This window comes from Lampetra planeri, chromosome 63 (genome assembly GCF_965212315.1).
Source record: "Lampetra planeri chromosome 63, kcLamPlan1.2.h2, whole genome shotgun sequence".
In the NCBI taxonomy this organism is placed as follows: Eukaryota; Metazoa; Chordata; class Hyperoartia; order Petromyzontiformes; family Petromyzontidae; genus Lampetra; species Lampetra planeri.
The window spans coordinates 3,370,942-3,391,258 of NC_136169.1; the positions used below are offsets into that span (position 1 = coordinate 3,370,942).

A 20,317-nucleotide genomic window follows, 5' to 3' on the forward strand; every position below is an offset into this window, starting at 1 on the left:
GACAACATTTATACAATGAGAAACCCCCACAATCGTGCAGGTCAGAATTAATGCCACGAAGTGCATTGCATGTTGACCAAATTTTGCGCTTTGAGCTGGTGCTCCGTATAAAAGCAAAAGAGTGTGAATATTGAAAGCTTTGTATATTTAACCTTTACAATGCAAAATATTTCTACGTAGTGCAGATAATGCGTTTGTGCCCTTTTCAGAACTGTTCCAATATTAAAGTTAATGCCTGCTTGGACCACCAGCACTAGAACTACAAATCTGCAATGATAGTTAAACCAGTGTATATTCTTTTGGTAAAGCCACGTATAGAAACAAAAATATCACGACGTTTCGATCAAAATACAAGCAATCATCAGGTGAAAAATAGCGGGAGCTGCAGAGGCATGATGTTAAAGGTTTGAGATGGTGTAGCCCAAGGGTCATAAGCGAAGTGGGCGAGGCTAGAGATGAAATTTGCAGACCAGGTATAATGCATCGCAATTGAGAGATTGTCTTAGGTGGCAGTTGTGTCACTTGCACAGCAGTGTTTATTACCCGCAAGGATCATAGATGGGGACAGTTCCTCAATCATGATAGCTCTCAAGCCACGTTTGGCAGCTCGATGTCCTTCAAGAAGTACACCAGCAGGGTTAAATTTGGCATTTAAAAATCACAGGTACAAATCTTGCACTCGTGCAACAGAATTTCCTCCATTTAGTCCTAAAGTCATGAAGCTTGCTTGAGGAGTGTTCCACTCGTCTTGACCGATATTTCATGTTGATAACCAAGGAGATCCACATTTATTAAGACGTTAAACCTTACTTTACAGGAATAGACGATTCTAAAGGATTGCATATGCATGGAGGCGTTGATGAACGGCAAGCAAAAGGAGAAACAAGTTGGCTACTATTATGCACAAGCGAACGCAATTGGTATTGAGTAAACATTCTAACAAACCACACCAAAACCCTGCCCATGGCGTTGGTTTCAGGTCGACAAATCCGAAATTTGCACGAAAAAAATGCTTTTGAAAATCAGGTTCGATTTTTTAAATTACCACCCCTCTTGTTTAAGGTTACTCTACACCAGGAGCGTGGAACCTTTTTATGCCAAGGGCCATTTGGATATTTATAACATCATTCGCAGGCCATACAAAATTAGCAACTTAAAAATTAGCCTGTTATTGAACGAGTCCTACACCTGCGGTTGCCTTGACAGGGCCAGACCAAATGATTTTGCGGGACTTATACGGCCCAGACATTCCCCACACCTGATCTAGATTGACAAACTAATTTCTTTAGAACTGCTTTGTTGTCGAGTTTGTTCTACTCCCCCCTGCACCTCCACTTAGCACAGTTGGCCAATGTACGGTGCGAAAGTTAACATACAGTACATACCACCGCGACAATATACTGCTCTTGACGCAGTTGTTTGCCAGCCGGAATGTGGAATTGGAAGCAGTAGTCGTCTTTGCGTGTACGTAACACAAAATAAACGACCCTAGTTGTTGCAAACGATGCATCGCTATCCTCCACTGATGCTCCCCTGCTTTTCGGCAGGCTCTGGCATTCGTGCGAGGCCGCTACTGCCATAGTAGCACCCTTGTGCCTCTTTCCCAGGCCTGGAGCCGTACGACGCCAAGCACAGGCCCAGGTGCAAGAGCAGGAGGAGCAGACGGCATGAGAACAGACACCTACTCGCACGCAGAGACGTTGCCACCCCTCTACCAGCACTGACGATGATACCAGTGATGAAGACGAACACGTTCCTTCAGAGTGGGCAGTTAGAACTTGGTTGGACAGCACATTCGTGCACGACAGACAGACAAATAATCCCTAGTGGGCAGTGTGGAACTGTTGTGCCTACCTGTATGCCTCTATAAGGCCCACACCAAGCACATGCTCGCACACCCAATATTATCATCGATGTCCTTAGAGCAAACACCACAGCCAAGTGGTAAGGTGGTCACGTGTACAGCAAATCCACATTCATAATTGAGAACGGTTTCAAGCAATTGCAACTATAAAAACAGGCAACAGCATGTTTTGTTAAGATCTTTCCCAATTGCTCAACGTTGCAAGACGCCACTGGTCTGATGCTGGGCCTCAAACCGCAAAATTTGTAGCTACAAGCAGTCACACCATGAAGGTCACCAAGATCTGGAAAAATGTAACCTTTAAAATCCCATGTTTATGTCAGCCAGTGTCACAAGTGGAAAGCGCGCAAGGCGACCAGGTGAAGAAGTTTCATAAAATAAGCGCCATTGAAGTCATAAATCAGTTTGAATCCATGCTTTATTTTCTATCACGTGCACACGTTATACATCTGCATCACTTCTTAGCCAGCATCTTCTTTGAAGCAAAGCCCAAAGCCACAAGGACGATGGAAGCAATCGCTGCAATGGCCACAACACCAGGGTAGTCCAGGACCTCCGCTGCAAATTGGAAAAGGCAACTGGGTAAGGCAATGTATAGAAACATGTCTGCAACTAGACATTTGTATACGTTTAGCATGAAAATTGGTTTCCAAATATAGAACCCTGTAAGACCCATTTTTAGCCTGTGGTAGGAGTTCTAAAATTCGGATTTAACAGTATAGACCCCAAAGTAAATTAGGAAACCGTATTGAACTGGTAAAACGTAAAAATCGCACAGCGGGATAGGGCGGCATCCTCGCTGTAGACAAAGGGTCCTCTGGTGAAGATGTAGACCGGGGTATCCACGGTTTCCAAGCTGCTCCTCCTTTTTCTGGCCAGACATCCTTGATGGCAGCGAGAGGCAGTCAAAGAAGCCTTGCAAGCTATCAATGCAGCGTGGATGTACACCTGCAGGAGTGAAAGGGAGGTTTACAATAAAAAAAAACAGCACGTGCAATTTAAGGGGATGTGAACGCCCCAGGAGACACCCAACAGAATCATTAGCAAGCAATGTTTTACCATTGGGGCCAGTCCAAGTTGATAAAATGAGGAAAACCCATTGCACAACAGAAGTTCTAAATTAGACAAATGAGGCAAAGTTGTAAATTCTCCAGGCCATTTTTGATGCAAGGCAAAGCATAGCGCCAAGGCTCGACCCTAGCACTCGAAGTTTATGATAGCTTTTACCATGATGGGACATTGAGCTCACGTATTTTTTATCTTGAGCAGTGAAGGCAAAGGCTGGGAAGGTGAAGCGGCGGGCAGTGGCGGTGACGGTGACGTTCACAGTGCTGTCACGCAGACACCTACAGAAAGACAGGCCACAGATTAGGCAAGAAATAGAGGCTCAAGGACACTTCAGCCAGTGTCAAGCGCGAGAAAAGAAAAACGACGCACCCTTCTTTCACGAGATAATATTTCAGCGGATCAAGGGGGCTAATGGTGGGAGTTGCGTAGAGGTCGACGGTGAACAGGGAAAGGTCGAGGCCGGTCTTGAGGGACAACTGGAGATAGAGGGTTTGACGCAGCTGCACCACTAGGGGGTAGTCGGTGGGCAGGTATGGCGCCAGGAACGTTGAGCTTTTGTAGAAATCCATCTTCAGTTCCAGTTCGGCATAGACGGTCTGGTTGAGCACAACCTTGGTGCTGTTGGGCTGGAGTGCTAAAGACGACAAGAGCTCCGTCCTCGGAATCTTGCAGCTATTATAAAAATGAAGGGGATAATGCAAAGAAAAGCGCATCAGTGTCTCGGTCTGAACAAATTAAATCCTATCATTACAATAGCAGAGTTTAGTTCAAATTACGGTGCATCAAGCCATTCTCCTCAAAAATGGGTCACGTAAACAAGTACCAATCATGTTTTTCAGTTCGGCAGTCAGTTGTGAAACTGATGATAAAATGTAGCTTTTGGATAAGATCTTTCATTTGAAGGCATGCCAATATCCAGGAAATTAACAGAAGGGGTGGTTACCACAGGCTTGGTCACGCCATTACGTGGCATTGCAAGAATGACATTTAGGTAACTGAGAATCTACGTGTCAAGCATGGGTTTTGGTCACATACATTGCATTGACCATGATGTACACGAAGTCGTAGGTGATGATGCCGAACGTGGTACTGGGCAGAGAAATCGTTTGAGAGAAGACGAGGTCTGTGCTTGTTTCCTGTGGGGGGGAAGATACAAGGCCGATTAGAACCGATTGAAAAAAAGTAGGAAGTCAAGTTAAAGCACTTTATATTTAAAGTGAATATTGGAGACCTCAAAGACGGTGCCACATTCTCCGAGCGAGATGTTGAACGTGATGTACGGCCCAGATTATGTCAATCTGCATGCAGGAGCTGCAGAGTTCATGACGAGATCAGAAGCGCCATAGCCCAGCAGAACGCTTTTCGCGATCTTCGCAGACATCCTCTCCTTGATGCACTCCACCTCATAGGTGACACCTGTAAAGACAATCAATGAGACCCACGGACAGTGATTAAATTTAGCAAAGCACACGGTTATACAAAGTGTCTAATGATGGCACACGCAAAGAACAGCCCAATACGTTTCTAAAAATGAGAAACCTCACAAATAAGAGTACAGGTCAGAATTAATTTTACTTAATGCATTGCATGTCGATTAAATGTTTCCCCTTGAGCTAGTGCTCCGTGTAAAAGCAGAAGGGTGGGCCCATCGCAAACTTTGCATATTTAACCCTCCATGTAAAAATGAGATTTCTACGTAGTGCGGAACATGCGTTTGTACCCTTTTGAATACTGTTGTAATATAGCAAATACAAATTTAAAGCTTGTTTGTACCAACTGCACATCATGCAGCTTCATTGCCTTCCCCCACCACCAAACCTCCAAATCTGCAATAGGAGTTAAACCAGTGCACATTCTTTGGGTCTTTCCGTAAAGCCACGTAGAAAATAAAATAAAGTTTCGATCGCAACAAGCAATCGTCGTGAGGTGAAAATAGGAGCTGCCGAGGCAGGATGTTATAAAGGCTTGAGATGGGTGTAGCCCAAGGATCAGCGAAGTAGGTGGGGCCAGAGATGAAATTGCCAGACGAGGTATACTGCTCGCAATCGAGATTGTCTTAGGTGGCAGTCCCGTGTCACGTGGACACGTGCACAGCATTGTGTATTACCCGCAGGGATCGTAGATGGGGGCAATTCCTCATCATCGATAGCCCTCAAGCCACGGTTGGCAGCTCGATGGCCTTCAAGTAGAAACACAACAGCAGGGTTAAATTTTGACATTTAAAAATCAATGGGTACAAAGCTTTCACCCGCGCAACAGCATTTCCTCCATTTAGTCCTGACGCTTGCTTGAGGAGTGTTCCACACCACTCTTGACATATTTTGTCCCGGTAACCCGGGAGATCCACGTTTGTTAGGACGTTTCCAGGAATACTAGACGAGTCGAAAGGATTGCATGCATGGAGGCGTTGATGAACGGCAAGCAAACAATAAGAAACAATTTGGCTATCATTATGCAAAAGCGAACGCAACTGGTATTGGGCAAACATTCTAAGGACACGAAAACCCTGCCCATGGCGGTAGTTTCGGTCGACAAATCTGACTTTTTACGAAAGAACGTTCGAATCACCGTCTCACTTCAGGTTAATCCAAATAGGACCAAAAAAGGCAGGATGTAAAGTAGGACTAATATTTCGTGAACTTTTTTCAACATGTGTTGCATAGTAAGCGTGTCGAATAAAAATACCCCCTACAAGTAGCGTGTAGCACACGTACTGCACACCACGATAAGCGTACGTGGCTGAAACGAACACACGACCTGGAACCAGCAATGGGCTGCATTGGAGACAAGATGGCACGTGTGCGTCTGCAGCAACGCAGGACTAAATGTATACGCGAATGTTGCAGTCAAATTAACTAGGGCCACCATTAGAGTTCACTCAATGTGGATTGCACGTAACACCAGACGTTTATTAAAACTTGCCAGGCAAAGTCTGAGAAATGAAATAGATTCTTAGGCGACGTTCCGAGTAGATGACTAATAACAGAGAACGCAAGACAGTCTGATACATTGCAGCAATTAAAAAAATATTGTACTGCATTTCTGTTCGATAGGTTCTGAAATCAATAGGTTTCATTGCTAAGCGTACGAGTTGCCATGAGAGCTGTACTACGCTTAACAACTTACTCTTCACAAGCTTAAAATTACGCTGCGAGTGACGCGTGAGAAGCCTCACCTACGAAGTCCGGATCCGCAGACAAAACACCGACTGCGCAGAGCACCACGACCCAGGAAAGCAGAGACTCCATGTTAATTATCAAGTGAGAGACAAGAGAACGGGGGTCTTATTCGGCCATTTATAGTCGCTGAGGTGTTCCTTCTGATTGGTAGCAGTGGCACGCTGTTCAATTACCTCGTGTCTCTCATCGATGCTTTGTGTTTCGATTACAATGCACTTACTTGAATCTGGTATGCAGGCATTACCCCTCAATTAAGGAGCGTACAGTCCACTGTGCTCAGGTGTACGAGAACATGTTGCTCGCTTGTAGTAATTCAATGATTTGATTATTTTTCAACAATAAGGGGTGTGGAATCACTTATGGAACCTAATTGAATTTGTTTAAATTGTATACATCAATACAAACAAGTAAACCCGTAAAAACAAAGTTTTTCACTCTAAATCCTTTATACGCGTGGCGGCTAGAGTCCTCTCGTCCTCTGGCTTGAAAAAAAAATTTCACGAAAATTAATTGTCACACACAACGAGTCTGTGTGGAAAATGTCAGCTCGATTGGATCACGGGAAGTGGGTTAAAAAACGAGCGAAATATTTGCACGGTCCTAAGCAAGCAAGCGAACTTAATATAAAGGATTTAAAATATATTCGCCTGTGGAGGACGCGGGGATCAATCCCGCGACCTTTGGCATGGGAAGCAAGGGCGCTACCAACTGCACTACTCCGCCACGGCCTGTGGAGGGGTTACGCTCTGGGCTCTTATACTGTGACGTTCAGCCAAAGCGATGAATGAGTTCTATTTGAATATATGTAAAATAAAAACATTTTGCCTAAAAAGTGTAAAATTTTGGGAATTTTTTTTCACGAACATTAATTGTCTGGCACAACGAGTCTGTGTGGAAAATGTCAGCTCGATTGGATCACTGGAAGTGGGTTAAAAAACGACCGAAAGATTTGCACGGTCGTAAGCAAGCAAGCAAGCACGCAAGCAAGCAAGCACGCAAGCAAGCAAGCACGCAAGCAAGCAAGCAAGCACGCAAGCAAGCAAGCACGCAAGCAAGCAAGCACGCAAGCAAGCAAGCGAACTTAATATAAAGGATTTAAAAAATCACACTCGTCCCACTTTATGAACGTGCATATTTAAAGGATTCATGTAATCAAATCTATCTAAATGTGTGGAATCTCGCAAGTTCTGCAGGGACTAAGCCTGGTTTTGGATGGGTGCACACCAGTGCAAGATACCTCGGCCTTGCGATGAAGCCAAGACATGGTAGTACATAAATTGACGCATTTTACGGAAAGAGTTTTGCATTAATTTGGTCTGTCTTAAGATTGAATCTATCTTTTTAAATCCTTTATATTAAGTTCGCTTGCTTGCGTGCTTGCTTGCTTGCGTGCTTGCTTGCTTACGACTGTGCAAATCTTTCGGTCGTTTTTTAACCCACTTCCCGTGATCCAATCGAGCTGACATTTTCCACACAGACTCGTTGTGCGAGACAATGAATGTTCGTGAAAAAAAAATTCCCAAAATTTTACACTTTTTAGGCAAAAAAAATTTATTTTACATATATTCAAATAGAACTCATTCATGGCTTTGGCTGAACGTCACAGTGTAAAAGCCCAGAGCGTAACCCCTCCGCAGGCTCTGGCGGAGTAGCGCAGTTGGTAGTGCCCTTGCTTCCCATGCCAAAGGTCGCGGGATCGATCCCCGCGTCCTCCACAGGCGAATATATTTTTAAATCCTTTACATTAAGTTCGCTGCCACGCATATAAAGGATTTATAGTGAAAAACTTTGTTTTTACGGGTTAAACTTATTATAGCTTCAAATGCTATGTTCTTGTATTCGTGGGTTTTCTTTGGTTACTCTGGAATCCTCCCACGTGTCTTAAGAATGGAAGTGGCTAAACAACCCAGAGCAAAACATCTGCCTTAAGGGGCCGTCCATAAATGACATCACGCGATTTTGGACGATTTTTTACTCCCCCCCCCCCACCATCGGCACACGGCATCACAAATATTCAGACCCCCCCTCATATATGACGTCACAAAGCTCTTCCCCCCCAAATCGCTTTAAACTATTGTCATTGTAGTGCGTATTTAATGTGCCCCTGCACTGATGGTGTAAGAGAATACATTTTTTAAAAAGTATATTTAATTAAATAGAACGTGTTGATGTGACGTCCCATTTCTCAACCCCCCCCTCCTCACACATCGTCACAAATGTCTGACCCCCCCCCCAGGTGCGTGACGTCATTTATGGACGGCCCCTAAGACTTATCGCGGCTTCCCTGGTGGGATATATAGCATTGCAAAAGTGTATTATTACTCTATTGGTACCTCATTTGCCAGTAAAAATATGAGAATTGGTTTATTACCCTTTTATCTGTCAACAATGTTTTTTTACTGGCAAATGAGTTACCAATGGTGTAAAGGCTTACCCCGAACTCTCATACTCTGATGGTGCATTGTCTTTGAGTTGTGCGCCTTTTGGCGTCATCTGGTCCAACCAATGTGAGACTAGGCTCGAAGGAAAGTTGTCTCGGGTGTGGGCCAATCAACTTCAAGGACAGTGCATACATTATCAGAGTTATGTTTTTGTTTGCATTATGACTGCATGTATTGTGGTCTATGCAAACATGACTCCTCGTAAAAAGGTGTCAGTTTTGTTGCCAGATAAAAGGGTAAAAAAACTATTATCATTGTATTATTACTCTTCATAATGCAATCATCATTATCAACGTTAAATCCGCGATTGGATGAAAGCCTCGACAAAACGCAGCCACTTTTCACGACCCCGTGGTGCAATAATCTGCCTCGCACCTGCAAATGAACTGATTTTCTCGCTCCATCTCCCTGCCGGATTACCCTCTCAGATGCGTTGCATTGCTTGAATGTCTCGGTTATTCAATTCCCCCAATCATAAGTAACTCCCTGTAGGAGAATCTAAACGATTATTTACAGACCACTAACGTAATTTACACAATTGCAATAAAAGACTCCGTCAGGCACTTCTGGTCTCCGTTGGTCTTTTATTCAAGTTATTTTTCCGCACCCCGTTGGTCTCCTCCGCGGACCAGCATCATCTGGCACATGCCCCGCACGCGCTTCCTCCTCAGCTCCTCCACTCGTCCTCAAACCCAGCTGGTCCTGACAAGGGATCAGCATCTCCTCTCGCGTGCCACGCACGCTCCTCTCGCGTGCCCCGCACGCTTCTCTCACGTGCGCCACACGCTCCTCCGTTAGATCCTCCTCGCGTGCGCCCCGCACGCACTCTCCTGTTAGTCGCTCCGATCCTCCCCGCTCCGCACACCGCTGGCCGATGGTGTGCCGAAGCCCCATCAGCCACGTGGCTGATGGCGCGGCGGCCCCCCAACGTGGTCCTGCTTCTTCACTCCATCAACTGGCCCCGATCTCTCCCGGGCTCCCCTCTATTTCGTCTCTCCCACGTGACCCTGACTCCTCCCTTTCCGGATCGTCAGATCCGGCCTTCCCATACTACCCCGCTGGCTCCACCTCCATTCACCTCGCTTCCCATTGGAGCCGAGGTGAACGGTGGCCCCTCCCACACGCCCCCCATACCGGGCTCCGCCCCCAATACCCTGGGCCGTGTGATTCGGCCAGAGCCCAGCAGCAACCCCATTTACGCTCGCATTACACAATTACTGGTGACTTTCCTATAAAGCAGATATCTGCATGTTGTTAATGTGTGAACGCTGATGGACCAATTTAATAGCGAAGACAAACATCGTTTTGCTAAAAAAATCTATATAGATGTTATTGGAAGGCAGTACATCTCATTATACACACAGGGATAATCTTAATAATATTTTAATTACTTTCACTTTTATTTGAAATTAAACTGTCTATCAAGTTCTAACATTTCAATTGGACCTCATAGACTGTCAAGAAATTCGTGCGTTTTCGTCAAGGTGCAATCCATTATTTTTTCAAACCACGTTTGTGAAAAACCTTTCAAGTTGCCTACTTGGCATTGGAAAAATTTGGTCACCTTGTATGTAATGTTGCCAAAAGTGTAGCAATTAAATCGTTGTGCAATTCCGATTATACCATGTTTCAAGCCAATAATATTGGCGTCCAAGAGCTTTGATGATCAGCCATTTCTATTTGTAATCCACAAAGCTCAAGCACAATGTAAAACCTACATCTTATTAGCTCTAGCGTGGATCATAGGCCACTAAAGATCAAATGGTCACTTCGAGGATGGCGTGTGAGTGCAGACACGAATAGCATTGACCAGTGCCAGATTATCCTAGGAGCAAAAGTAGCTACATATGCTACTGGCTCCGTACCTGCTGCCTTGCGCCAAATGCTTTGAAGCTATCAATTTCGGTTCAGCGATTCTTCACTTGCTCTGTTACGATTGCCTTCAACTTTTATGAACGACCGGTTTCAAGGTTAGTTAATTTGTCATCAGCCGACTGCATCGCAAGTGAAACGAGTATTTAAAAAGTAGAATAAAAAAATTGGACTTTTTTTTTTTTATTTCGAGTCCAAGATATGCTACATGACCTGCACGAGCTTCTTCCGGCACGGATCTTGGCATAGAGTTCCAGGATTTTAGGCATTTTCAAAGGGACAGTCCCTGTAAAAATGTGAAGCAATGTAGCCCTGAACACGTTCCTTCGGAGTGGACAGGTAGGAACTTCGTTGGACAGCGCATTCATGCGATCCGTGTCACGCGGCGTAAGCTGCGTGGTGCGGCACGTCACGTGGTGCCGAGCCCACCCAGAGCACTCCATGAAATACAAATAGAGGGCGTGGCTATGCACGACAGACAAAATCCCTGGTGGGCAGTGTGGAACTGTTGCTCCTACCTCTATATAATGGTCCACAACAGCTAGCACAACCAATATTATCATATGTCCTTCGACCAAACACCACAGCCAAGTAGTAAGCTTTGGTCACGTGTACAGCACTGGAGCAAATCCATTCATAAGTCAGAATGGTGTCAAGCAATTGCAACTATAAAAACAGGCAACAGCATGTTTTGTTAAGATCTTTCCCAATTGCTCAACGTTGCAAGACGCCACTGGTCTGATGCTGGGCCTCAAACCGCAAAATTTGTAGCTACAAGCAGTCACACCATGAAGGTCACCAAGATCTGGAAAAATGTAACCTTTAAAATCCCATGTTTATGTCAGCCAGTGTCACAAGTGGAAAGCGTGCAAGGCGACCAGGTGAAGAAGTTTCATAAAATAAGCGCCATTGAAGTCATAAATCAGTTTGAATCCATGCTTTATTTTCTATCACGTGCACACGTTATACATCTGCATCACTTCTTAGCCAGCATCTTCTTTGAAGCAAAGCCCAAAGCCACAAGGACGATGGAACCAATCGCTGCAATGGCCACAACACCAGGGTAGTCCAGGACCTCCGCTGCAAATTGGAAAAGGCAACTGGGTAAGGCAACGTATAGAAACATGTCTGCAACTAGACATTTGTATACGTTTAGCATGAAAATTGGTTTCCAAATATAGAACCCTGTAAGACCCATTTTTAGCCTGTGGTAGGAGTTCTAAAATTCGGATTTAACAGTATAGACCCCAAAGTAAATTAGGAAACCGTATTGAACTGGTAAAACGTAAAAAACGCACAGCGGGATAGGGCGGCATCCTCGCTGTAGACAAAGGGTCCTCTGGTGAAGATGTAGACCGGGGTATCCACGGTTTCCAAGCTGCTCCTCCTTTTTCTGGCCAGACATCCTTGATGGCAGCGAGAGGCAGTCAAAGAAGCCTTGCAAGCTATCAATGCAGCGTGGATGTACACCTGCAGAGTGAAAGGGAGGTTTACAATAAAAAAACAGCACGTGCAATTTAAAGGGATGTGAACGCCCCAGGAGACACCCAACAGAATCATTAGCAAGCAATGTTTTACCATTGGGGCCAGTCCAAGTTGATAAAATGAGGAAAACCCATTGCACAACAGAAGTTCTAAATTAGACAAATGAGGCAAAGTTGTGAATTCTCCAGGCCATTCTTGATGCAAGGCAAAGCATAGCGCCAAGGCTCGACCCTAGCACTCGAAGTTTATGATAGCTTTTACCATGATGGGACATTGAGCTCACGTATTTTTTATCTTGAGCAGTGAAGGCAAAGGCTGGGAAGGTGAAGCGGCGGGCAGTGGCGGTGACGGTGACGTTCACAGTGCTGTCACGCAGACACCTACAGAAAAGCAGGCCACAGATTAGGCAAGAAATAGAGGCTCAAGTACACTTCAGCAAGTGTCAAGCGCGAGAATAGAAAAACGACGCACCCTTCTTTCACGAGATAATATTTCAGCGGATCAAGGGGGCTAATGGTGGGAGTTGCGTAGAGGTCGACGGTGAACAGGGAAAGGTCGAGGCCGGTCTTGAGGGACAACTGGAGATAGAGGGTTTGACGCAGCTGCACCACTAGGGGGTAGTCGGTGGGCAGGTATGGCGCCAGGAACGTTGAGCTTTTGTAGAAATCCATTTTCAGTTCCAGTTCGGCATAGACGGTCTGGTTGAGCACAACCTTGGTGCTGTTGGGCTGGAGTGCTAAAGACGACAAGAGCTCCGTCCTCGGAATCTTGCAGCTATTATAAAAATGAAGGGGATAATGCAAAGAAAAGCGCATCAGTGTCTCGGTCTGAACAAATTAAATCCTATCATTACAATAGCAGAGTTTAGTTCAAATTACGGTGCATCAAGCCATTCTCCTCAAAAATGGGTCACGTAAACAAGTACCAATCATGTTTTTCAGTTCGGCAGTCAGTTGTGAAACTGATGATAAAATGTAGCTTTTGGATAAGATCTTTCATTTGAAGGCATGCCAATATCCAGGAAATTAACGGAAGGGGTCGTTACGACAGGCTTGGTCACGCCATTGCAATTATGACGTTTAGGTAACTGAGAATCTACGTGTCAAGCATGGGTTTTGGTCACATACATTGCATTGACCATGATGTACACGAAGTCGTAGGTGATGATGCCGAACGTGGTACTGGGCAGAGAAATGGTTTGAGAGAAGACGAGGTATGTGCTTGTTTCCTGTGGGGGGGAAGATACAAGGCCGATTAGAACCGATTGAAAAAAAGTAAGAAGTCAAGTTAAAGCACTTTATATTTAAAGTGAATATTGGAGACCTCAAAGACGGTGCCACATTCTCCGAGCGAGATGTTGAACGTGATGTACGGCCCAGATTCTGTCAATCTGCATGCAGGAGTTGCAGAGTTCATGACGAGATCAGAAGCGCCATAGCCCAGCAGAACGCTTTTCGCGATCTTCGCAGACATCCTCTCCTTGATGCACTCCACCTCATAGGTGACACCTGTAAAGACAATCAATGAGACCCACGGACAGTGATTAAATTTAGCAAAGCACACGGTTATACAAAGTGTCTAATGATGGCACACGCAAAGAACAGCCCAATACGTTTATAAAATGAGAAACCGCACAAATAAGAGTACAGGTCAGAATTAATTTTACTTAATGCAATGCATGTCGACTAAATTTGTCCCCTTGAGCTAGTGCTCCGTGTAAAAGCAGAAGGGTGGGCCCATCGCAAACTTTGCATATTTAACCCTCCATGTAAAAATGAGATTTCTACATAGTGCAGAACATGCGTTTGTGCCCTTTTGAATACTGTTGTAATATAGCCAATACAAATTTAAAGCTTGTTTGTAACAACTGCACATCATGCAGCTTCATTGCCTCCCCCCACCCCCAGCACCAAACCTCCAAATCTGTAATAGGAGTTAAACCAGTGCACATTCTTTGGGTCTTTCGGTAAAGCCACGTAGAAAATAAAATATCAAAGTTTCGATCGCAACAAGCAATCGTCGTGAGGTGAAAATAGGAGCTGCCGAGGCAGAATTATAAAGGCTTGAGATGGGTGTAGGCCAAGGATCAGCGATGTAGGTGGGGTCAGAGATGAAATTTCCAGACGAGGTATAATGCGTCGCAATCGAGATTGTCTTAGGTGGCAGTCCCGTGTCACGTGCACAGCATTGTGTATTACCCGCAGGGATCGTAGATGGGGGCAATTCCTCATCATCGATAGCCCTCAAGCCACGGTTGGCAGCTCGATGGCCTTCAAGGAGAAGCAAAACAGCAGGGTTAAATTTTGACATTTAAAACTCAATGGGTACAAAGCTTTCACCCGCGCAACAGCATTTCCTCCATTTAGTCCTGACGCTTGCTTGAGGAGTGTTCCACACCACTCTTGACATATTTTGTCCCGGTAACCCGGGAGATCCACGTTTGTTAGGACGTTTGCAGGAATACTAGACGAGTCGAAAGGATTGCATGCATGGAGGCGTTGATGAACGGCAAGCAAACAATAAGAAACAATTTGGCTATCATTATGCAAAAGCGAATGCAACTGGTATTGGGCAAACATTCTAAGGATACGAAAACCCTGCCCATGGCGGTAGTTTCGGTCGACAAATCTGACTTTTTACGAAAGAACGTTCGAATCACCGTCTCACTTCAGGTTAATCCAAATCAATTCAAACAGGACCAAAAAAGGCAGGATGTAAAGTAGGACTAATATTTCGTGAACTTTTTTCAACATGTGTTGCATAGTAAGTGTGTCGAATAAAAATACCCCCTACAAGTAGCGTGTAGCACACGTACTGCACACCACGATAAGCGTACGTGGCTGAAACGAACATACGACCTGGAACCAGCAATGGGCTGCATTGGAAACAAGATGGCGCGTGTGCGTCTGCAGCAACGCAGGACTAAATGTATACGCGAATGTTGCAGTCAAATTAATTAGGGCCACCATTAGAGTTCACTCAATGGGGATTGCACGTAACACCAGACGTTTATTAAAACTTGCCAGGCAAAGTCTGAGAAATGAAATAGATTCTTAGGCGACGTTCCGAGTAGATCACTAATAACAGAGCACGCAAGACAGAGTCCGATACATTGCAGCAATTAAAAAAATATTGTACTGCATTTCTGTTCGATAGTTTCTGAAATCAATAGGTTTCATTGCCAAGCGTACGAGTTGCCAGGAGAGCTGTACTACGCTTAACAACTTACTCTTCACAAGAGTAAAATTACGCAGCGAGTGACGTGTGAGAAGCCTCACCTACGAAGCCCGGATCCGCAGACAAAACACCGACTGCGCAGAGCACCACGACCCAGGAAAGCAGAGACTCCATGTTAATTATCAAGTGACAGACAAGAGAACGGGGGTCTTATTCGGCCATTTATAGTCGCTGAGGTGTTCCTTCTGATTGGTAGCAGTGGCACGCTGTTCAATTACCTCGTGTCTCTCATCGATGCTTTGTGTTTCGATTACAATGCACTTACTTGAATCTGGTATGCAGGCATTACCCCTCAATTAAGGAGCGTACAGTCCACTGTGCTCAGGTGTACGAGAACATGTTGCTCGCTTGTAGTAATTCAATGATTTGATTATTTTTCAACAATAAGGGGTGTGGAATCACTTATGGAACCTAATTGAATTTGTTTAAATTGTATACATCAATACAACCAAGTAAACCCGTAAAAACAAAGTTTTTCACTCTAAATCCTTTATATGCGTGGCGGCTAGAGTCCTCTCGTCCTCTGGCTTGAGATGGCTGCAATCTATGGGTCAGATGATTGTCTGCCAGTATTAAGCAATTGGTAATTAAATATTTAATTTGTTTTCCCTAAACAGTGTAAAATTTTGGAAAAAAAATTTCACGAAAATTAATTGTCACACACAACGAGTCTGTGTGGAAAATGTCAGCTCGATTGGATCACGGGAAGTGGGTTAAAAAACGAGCGAAATATTTGCACGGTCCTAAGCAAGCAAGCGAACTTAATATAAAGGATTTAAAATATATTCGCCTGTGGAGGACGCGGGGATCGATCCCGCGACCTTTGGCATGTGAAGCAAGGGCGCTACCAACTGCGCTACTCCGCCACGGCCTGTGGAGGGGTTACGCTCTGGGCTCTTATACTGTGACGTTCAGCCAAAGCGATGAATAAGTTCTATTTGAATATATGTAAAATAAAAACATTTTGCCTAAAAAGTGTAAAATTTTGGGAATTTTTTTTCACGAACATTAATTGTCTGGCACAACGAGTCTGTGTGGAAAATGTCAGCTCGATTGGATCACGGGAAGTGGGTTAAAAAACGACCGAAAGATTTGCACGGTCGTAAGCAAGCAAGCAAGCACGCAAGCAAGCACGCAAGCAAGCAAGCACGCAAGCAAGCAAGCAAGCACGCAAGCAAGCAAGCACGCAAGCAAGCAAGCACGCAAGAAAGCAAGCACGCAAGCAAGCAAGCACGCAAGCAAGCAAGCGAACTTAATATAAAGGATTTAAAAAATCACACTCGTCCCAGTTTATGAACGTGCATATTTAAAGGATTCATGTAATCAAATCTATCTAAATGTGTGGAATCTCGCAAGTTCTGCAGGGACTAAGCCTGGTTTTGGATGGGTGCACACCAGTGCAAGATACCTCTGCCTTGCGATGAAGCCAAGACATGGTAGTACATAAATTGACGCATTTTACGGAAAGAGTTTTGCATTAATTTGGTCTGTCTTAAGATTGAATCTATCTTTTTAAATCCTTTATATTAAGTTCGCTTGCTTGCGTGCTTGCTTGCTTGCGTGCTTGCTTGCTTGCTTACGACTGTGCAAATCTTTCGGTCGTTTTTTAACCTACTTCCCGTGATCCAATCGAGCTGACATTTTCCACACAGACTCGTTGTGCGAGACAATGAATGTTCGTGAAAAAAAAATTCCCAAAATTTTACACTTTTTAGGCAAAAACAAATTATTTTACATATATTCAAATAGAACTCATTCATGGCTTTGGCTGAACGTCACAGTGTAAAAGCCCAGAGCGTAACCCCTCCGCAGGCTCTGGCGGAGTAGCGCAGTTGGTAGTGCCCTCGCTTCCCATGCCAAAGGTCGCGGGATCGATCCCCGCGTCCTCCACAGGCGAATATATTTTTAAATCCTTTACATTAAGTTCGCTGCCACGCATATAAAGGATTTATAGTGAAAAACTTTGTTTTTACGGGTTATACTTATTATAGCTTCAAATGCTATGTTCTTGTATTCGTGGGTTTTCTTTGGTTACTCTGGAATCCTCCCACGTGTCTTAAGAATGGAAGTGGCTAAACAACCCAGAGCAAAACATCTGCCTTAAGGGGCCGTCCATAAATGACATCACGCGATTTTGGACGATTTTTTACTCCCCGCCCCCCCCCACCATCGGCACACGGCGTCACAAATATTCAGACCCCCCCTCATATATGACGTCACAAAGCTTTTCCCCCCCAAATCGCTTTAAACTATTGTCATTATAGTGCGTATTTAATGTGCCCCTGCACTCTGATGGTGAGAATACATTTTTAAAAAAGTATATTTAATTAAATAGAACGTGTTGATGTGACGTCCCATTTCTCAACCCCCCCCTCCTCACACATCGTCACAAATGTCTAACCCCCCCCCCCCCCCAGGTGCGTGACGTCATTTATGGACGGCCCCTAAGACTTATCGCGGCTTCCATGGTGGGATATATAGCATTGCAAAAGTGTATTATTACTCTATTGGTACCTCATTTGCCAGTAAAAATATGAGAATTGGTTTATTACCCTTTTATCTGTCAACAATGTTTTTTTACTGGCAAATGAGGTACCAATGGTGTAAAGGCTTACCCCGAGCTCTCATACTCTGATGGTGCATTGTCTTTGAGTTATGCGCCTTTTGGCGTCATCTGGTCCAACCAATGTGAGACTAGGCTCGAAGGAAAGTTGTCTCGGGTGTGGGCCAATCAACTTCAAGGACAGTGCATACATTATCAGAGTTATGTTTTTGTTTGCATTATGACTGCATGTATTGTGGTCTATGCAAACATGACTCCTCGTAAAAAAGGTGTCAGTTTTGTTGCCAGATAAAAGGGTAAAAAAACTATTATCATTGTATTATTACTCTTCATAATGCAATCATCATTATCAACGTTAAATCCGCGATTGGATGAAAGCCTCGACAAAATGCAGCCACTTCTCACGACCCCGTGGTGCAATAATCCGCCTCGCACCTGCAAATGAACTGATTTTCTCGCTCCATCTCCCTGCCGGATTACCCTCTCAGATGCGTTGCATTGCATGAATGTCTCGGTTATTAAATTCCCCCAATCATAAGTAACTTCCTGTAGGTGAATCTAAACGATTATTTACAGACCGCTAACGTAATTTACACAATTGTAATAAAAGACTCCGTCAGGCACTTCTGGTCTCCGTTGGTCTTTTATTCAAGTTCTTTTTCCGCACCCCGCTGGTCTCCTCCGCGGACCAGCGTCATCTGGCACATGCCCGCACGCGCTTCCTCCTCAGCTCCTCCACTCGTCCTCAAACCCCGCTGGTCCTGACAAGGGACCAGCATCTCCTCTCACGTGCAACGCAAGCTCCTCCCGCGTGCCCGCACGCTCCTCTCGCGTGCCACGCATGCTCCTCTCGCGTACCCGCACGCTCCTCTCGCGTGCAACGCAAGCTCCTCTCGCGTGCAACGCAAGCTCTTCTCGCGTACCCCGCACGCTCCTCTCGCGTGCCACGCACGCTCCTCTCGCGTACCCCGCACGCTCCTCTCACGTGCCACGCACGCTCCTCTCACGTACCCCGCACGCTCCTCTCGCGTGCCACGCACGCTCCCCTCGCGTACCCCGCACGCTCCTCTCGCGTACCCGCACGCTCCTCCGTTATCTCCTCCTCGCGCGCGCCCCGCACGCAGTCTCCTGTTAGTCGCTCCGCTCCTCCCCGCTCCGCACGCCGCTGGCCGACGGTGTGCCGAAGCCCCATCAGCCACGTGGCTGATGGCGCGGCGGCCCCCCAACGTGGTCCTGCTTCTTCACTCCATCAACTGGCCCCGATCCCTCCCGGGCTCCCCTCTATTTCGTCTCTCCCACGTGACCCTGACTTCTCCCCTTCCGGATCGTCAGATCCGGCCTTCCCATACTACCCCACTGGCTCCACCTCCATTCACCTCGCTTCCCATTGGAGCCGAGGTGAACGGCGGCCCCTCCCACACGCCCCCCATACTGGGCTCCGCCCCCAATACCCTGGGCCGTGTGATTGGGCCAGAGCCCAGCAGCAACCCATTTACGCTCGCATTACACAATTACTGGTGACTTTCCTATAAAGCAGATATCTGCATGTTTGTCAATGTGTGAACGCTGATGGACCAATTTAATAGCGAAGACAAACATCGTTTTGCTAAAAATCTATATCGATGTTATTGGGAGGCAGTACAGCTCATTATACACACAGGAATAATCTTAATAATATTTTTTAATTACTTTCACTTTTATTTGAAATTAAACTGTCATTTTGATACCTGAGCACGTTGGCAGCCTTTTCTATCAAGTTCTAACATTTCAATTGGACCTCATAGACTGTCAAGAAATTCGTGCGTTTTCGTCAAGGTGCAAGCTGTTATTTTTTCAAACCACGTTTGTGAAAAACCCTTCAAGTTGCCTACTTGGCATTTGGAAAATTTGATCACCTTGTATGTAATTTTGCCAAAAGTGTGGCAATTAAAGCGTTGTGCAATTCCGATTATACCATGTTTCAAGCCAATAATATTGGCGTCCGATAGCTTAGATGATCAGCCATTCCTATTTGTAATCCACAAAGTGCAAGCACAATGTAAAACCTACATCTTATTAGCTCTAGCGTGGATCATAGGCCACTAAAGATCAAATGGTCACTTCGAGGATGGCGTTTGAGTGCAGACACGAATAGCATTGACCAGTTCCAGATTATCCTTGGAGCAAAAGTGCTACTGGCCCTGTATCTTCTGCCTCGCGCCAAATGCTTTCAAGCTATCAATTTCGGTTCAGCGATTCTTCACTTGCTCTGTTACGATTGCCTTCCACTTTTATGAACGAAGGGTTTTAAGGTTAGTTAATTTGTCAGCCGACTGTATAGCAAGTGAAACTAGTATTTAAGTAGAAAAAAAATTGGTGTCTTTTATTTATTTCGGGTCCAAGATATGCTACATGACCTGCACGAGCTTCATCCGGCACGGATCTTGGCATAGAGTTCCAGGATTTTAGGCATTTTCAAAAGGGACAGTCCCTGTAAAAATGTGAAGCAATGTAGCCCTAAAACACGTTCCTTCGGAGTGGACAGGTTGGAACTTCGTTGGACAGAGCAGTCCTGCGATCCGTGTCACGCGGCGCAAGCTGCGAGGAGCAGCACGTCACGTGATGCCGA

The 20,317-nt window shown here is 45.3% G+C and overlaps 2 protein-coding genes across 2 annotated transcripts; both read right to left on the minus strand.

The window, feature by feature from the left end:
* Window positions 1-2,264: 2,264 nt before the first annotated feature.
* Window positions 2,265-6,259, minus strand: LOC144736815 (ZP domain-containing protein-like). Its single transcript, XM_078619459.1, has 8 exons — window positions 6,108-6,259; window positions 5,040-5,111; window positions 4,164-4,348; window positions 3,968-4,068; window positions 3,302-3,604; window positions 3,114-3,210; window positions 2,641-2,812; window positions 2,265-2,422 (listed from the first exon to the last, which is right to left on the minus strand). Exons 4-8 carry the CDS (start codon window positions 3,979-3,981, stop codon window positions 2,319-2,321), a joined length of 690 nt encoding a protein of 229 aa, XP_078475585.1. The 5' UTR covers window positions 3,982-4,068; window positions 4,164-4,348; window positions 5,040-5,111; window positions 6,108-6,259; the 3' UTR covers window positions 2,265-2,318.
* A 5,087-nt stretch (window positions 6,260-11,346) lies between these two features.
* On the minus strand, window positions 11,347-15,334 carry LOC144736818 (CUB and zona pellucida-like domain-containing protein 1). Its single transcript, XM_078619461.1, has 8 exons — window positions 15,188-15,334; window positions 14,108-14,179; window positions 13,233-13,417; window positions 13,037-13,137; window positions 12,381-12,683; window positions 12,193-12,289; window positions 11,723-11,894; window positions 11,347-11,504 (listed from the first exon to the last, which is right to left on the minus strand). The coding sequence occupies exons 1-8, from the start codon at window positions 15,258-15,260 to the stop codon at window positions 11,401-11,403; spliced, it is 1,107 nt and encodes a 368-aa protein (XP_078475587.1). The 5' UTR covers window positions 15,261-15,334; the 3' UTR covers window positions 11,347-11,400.
* Window positions 15,335-20,317: the final 4,983 nt, after the last annotated feature.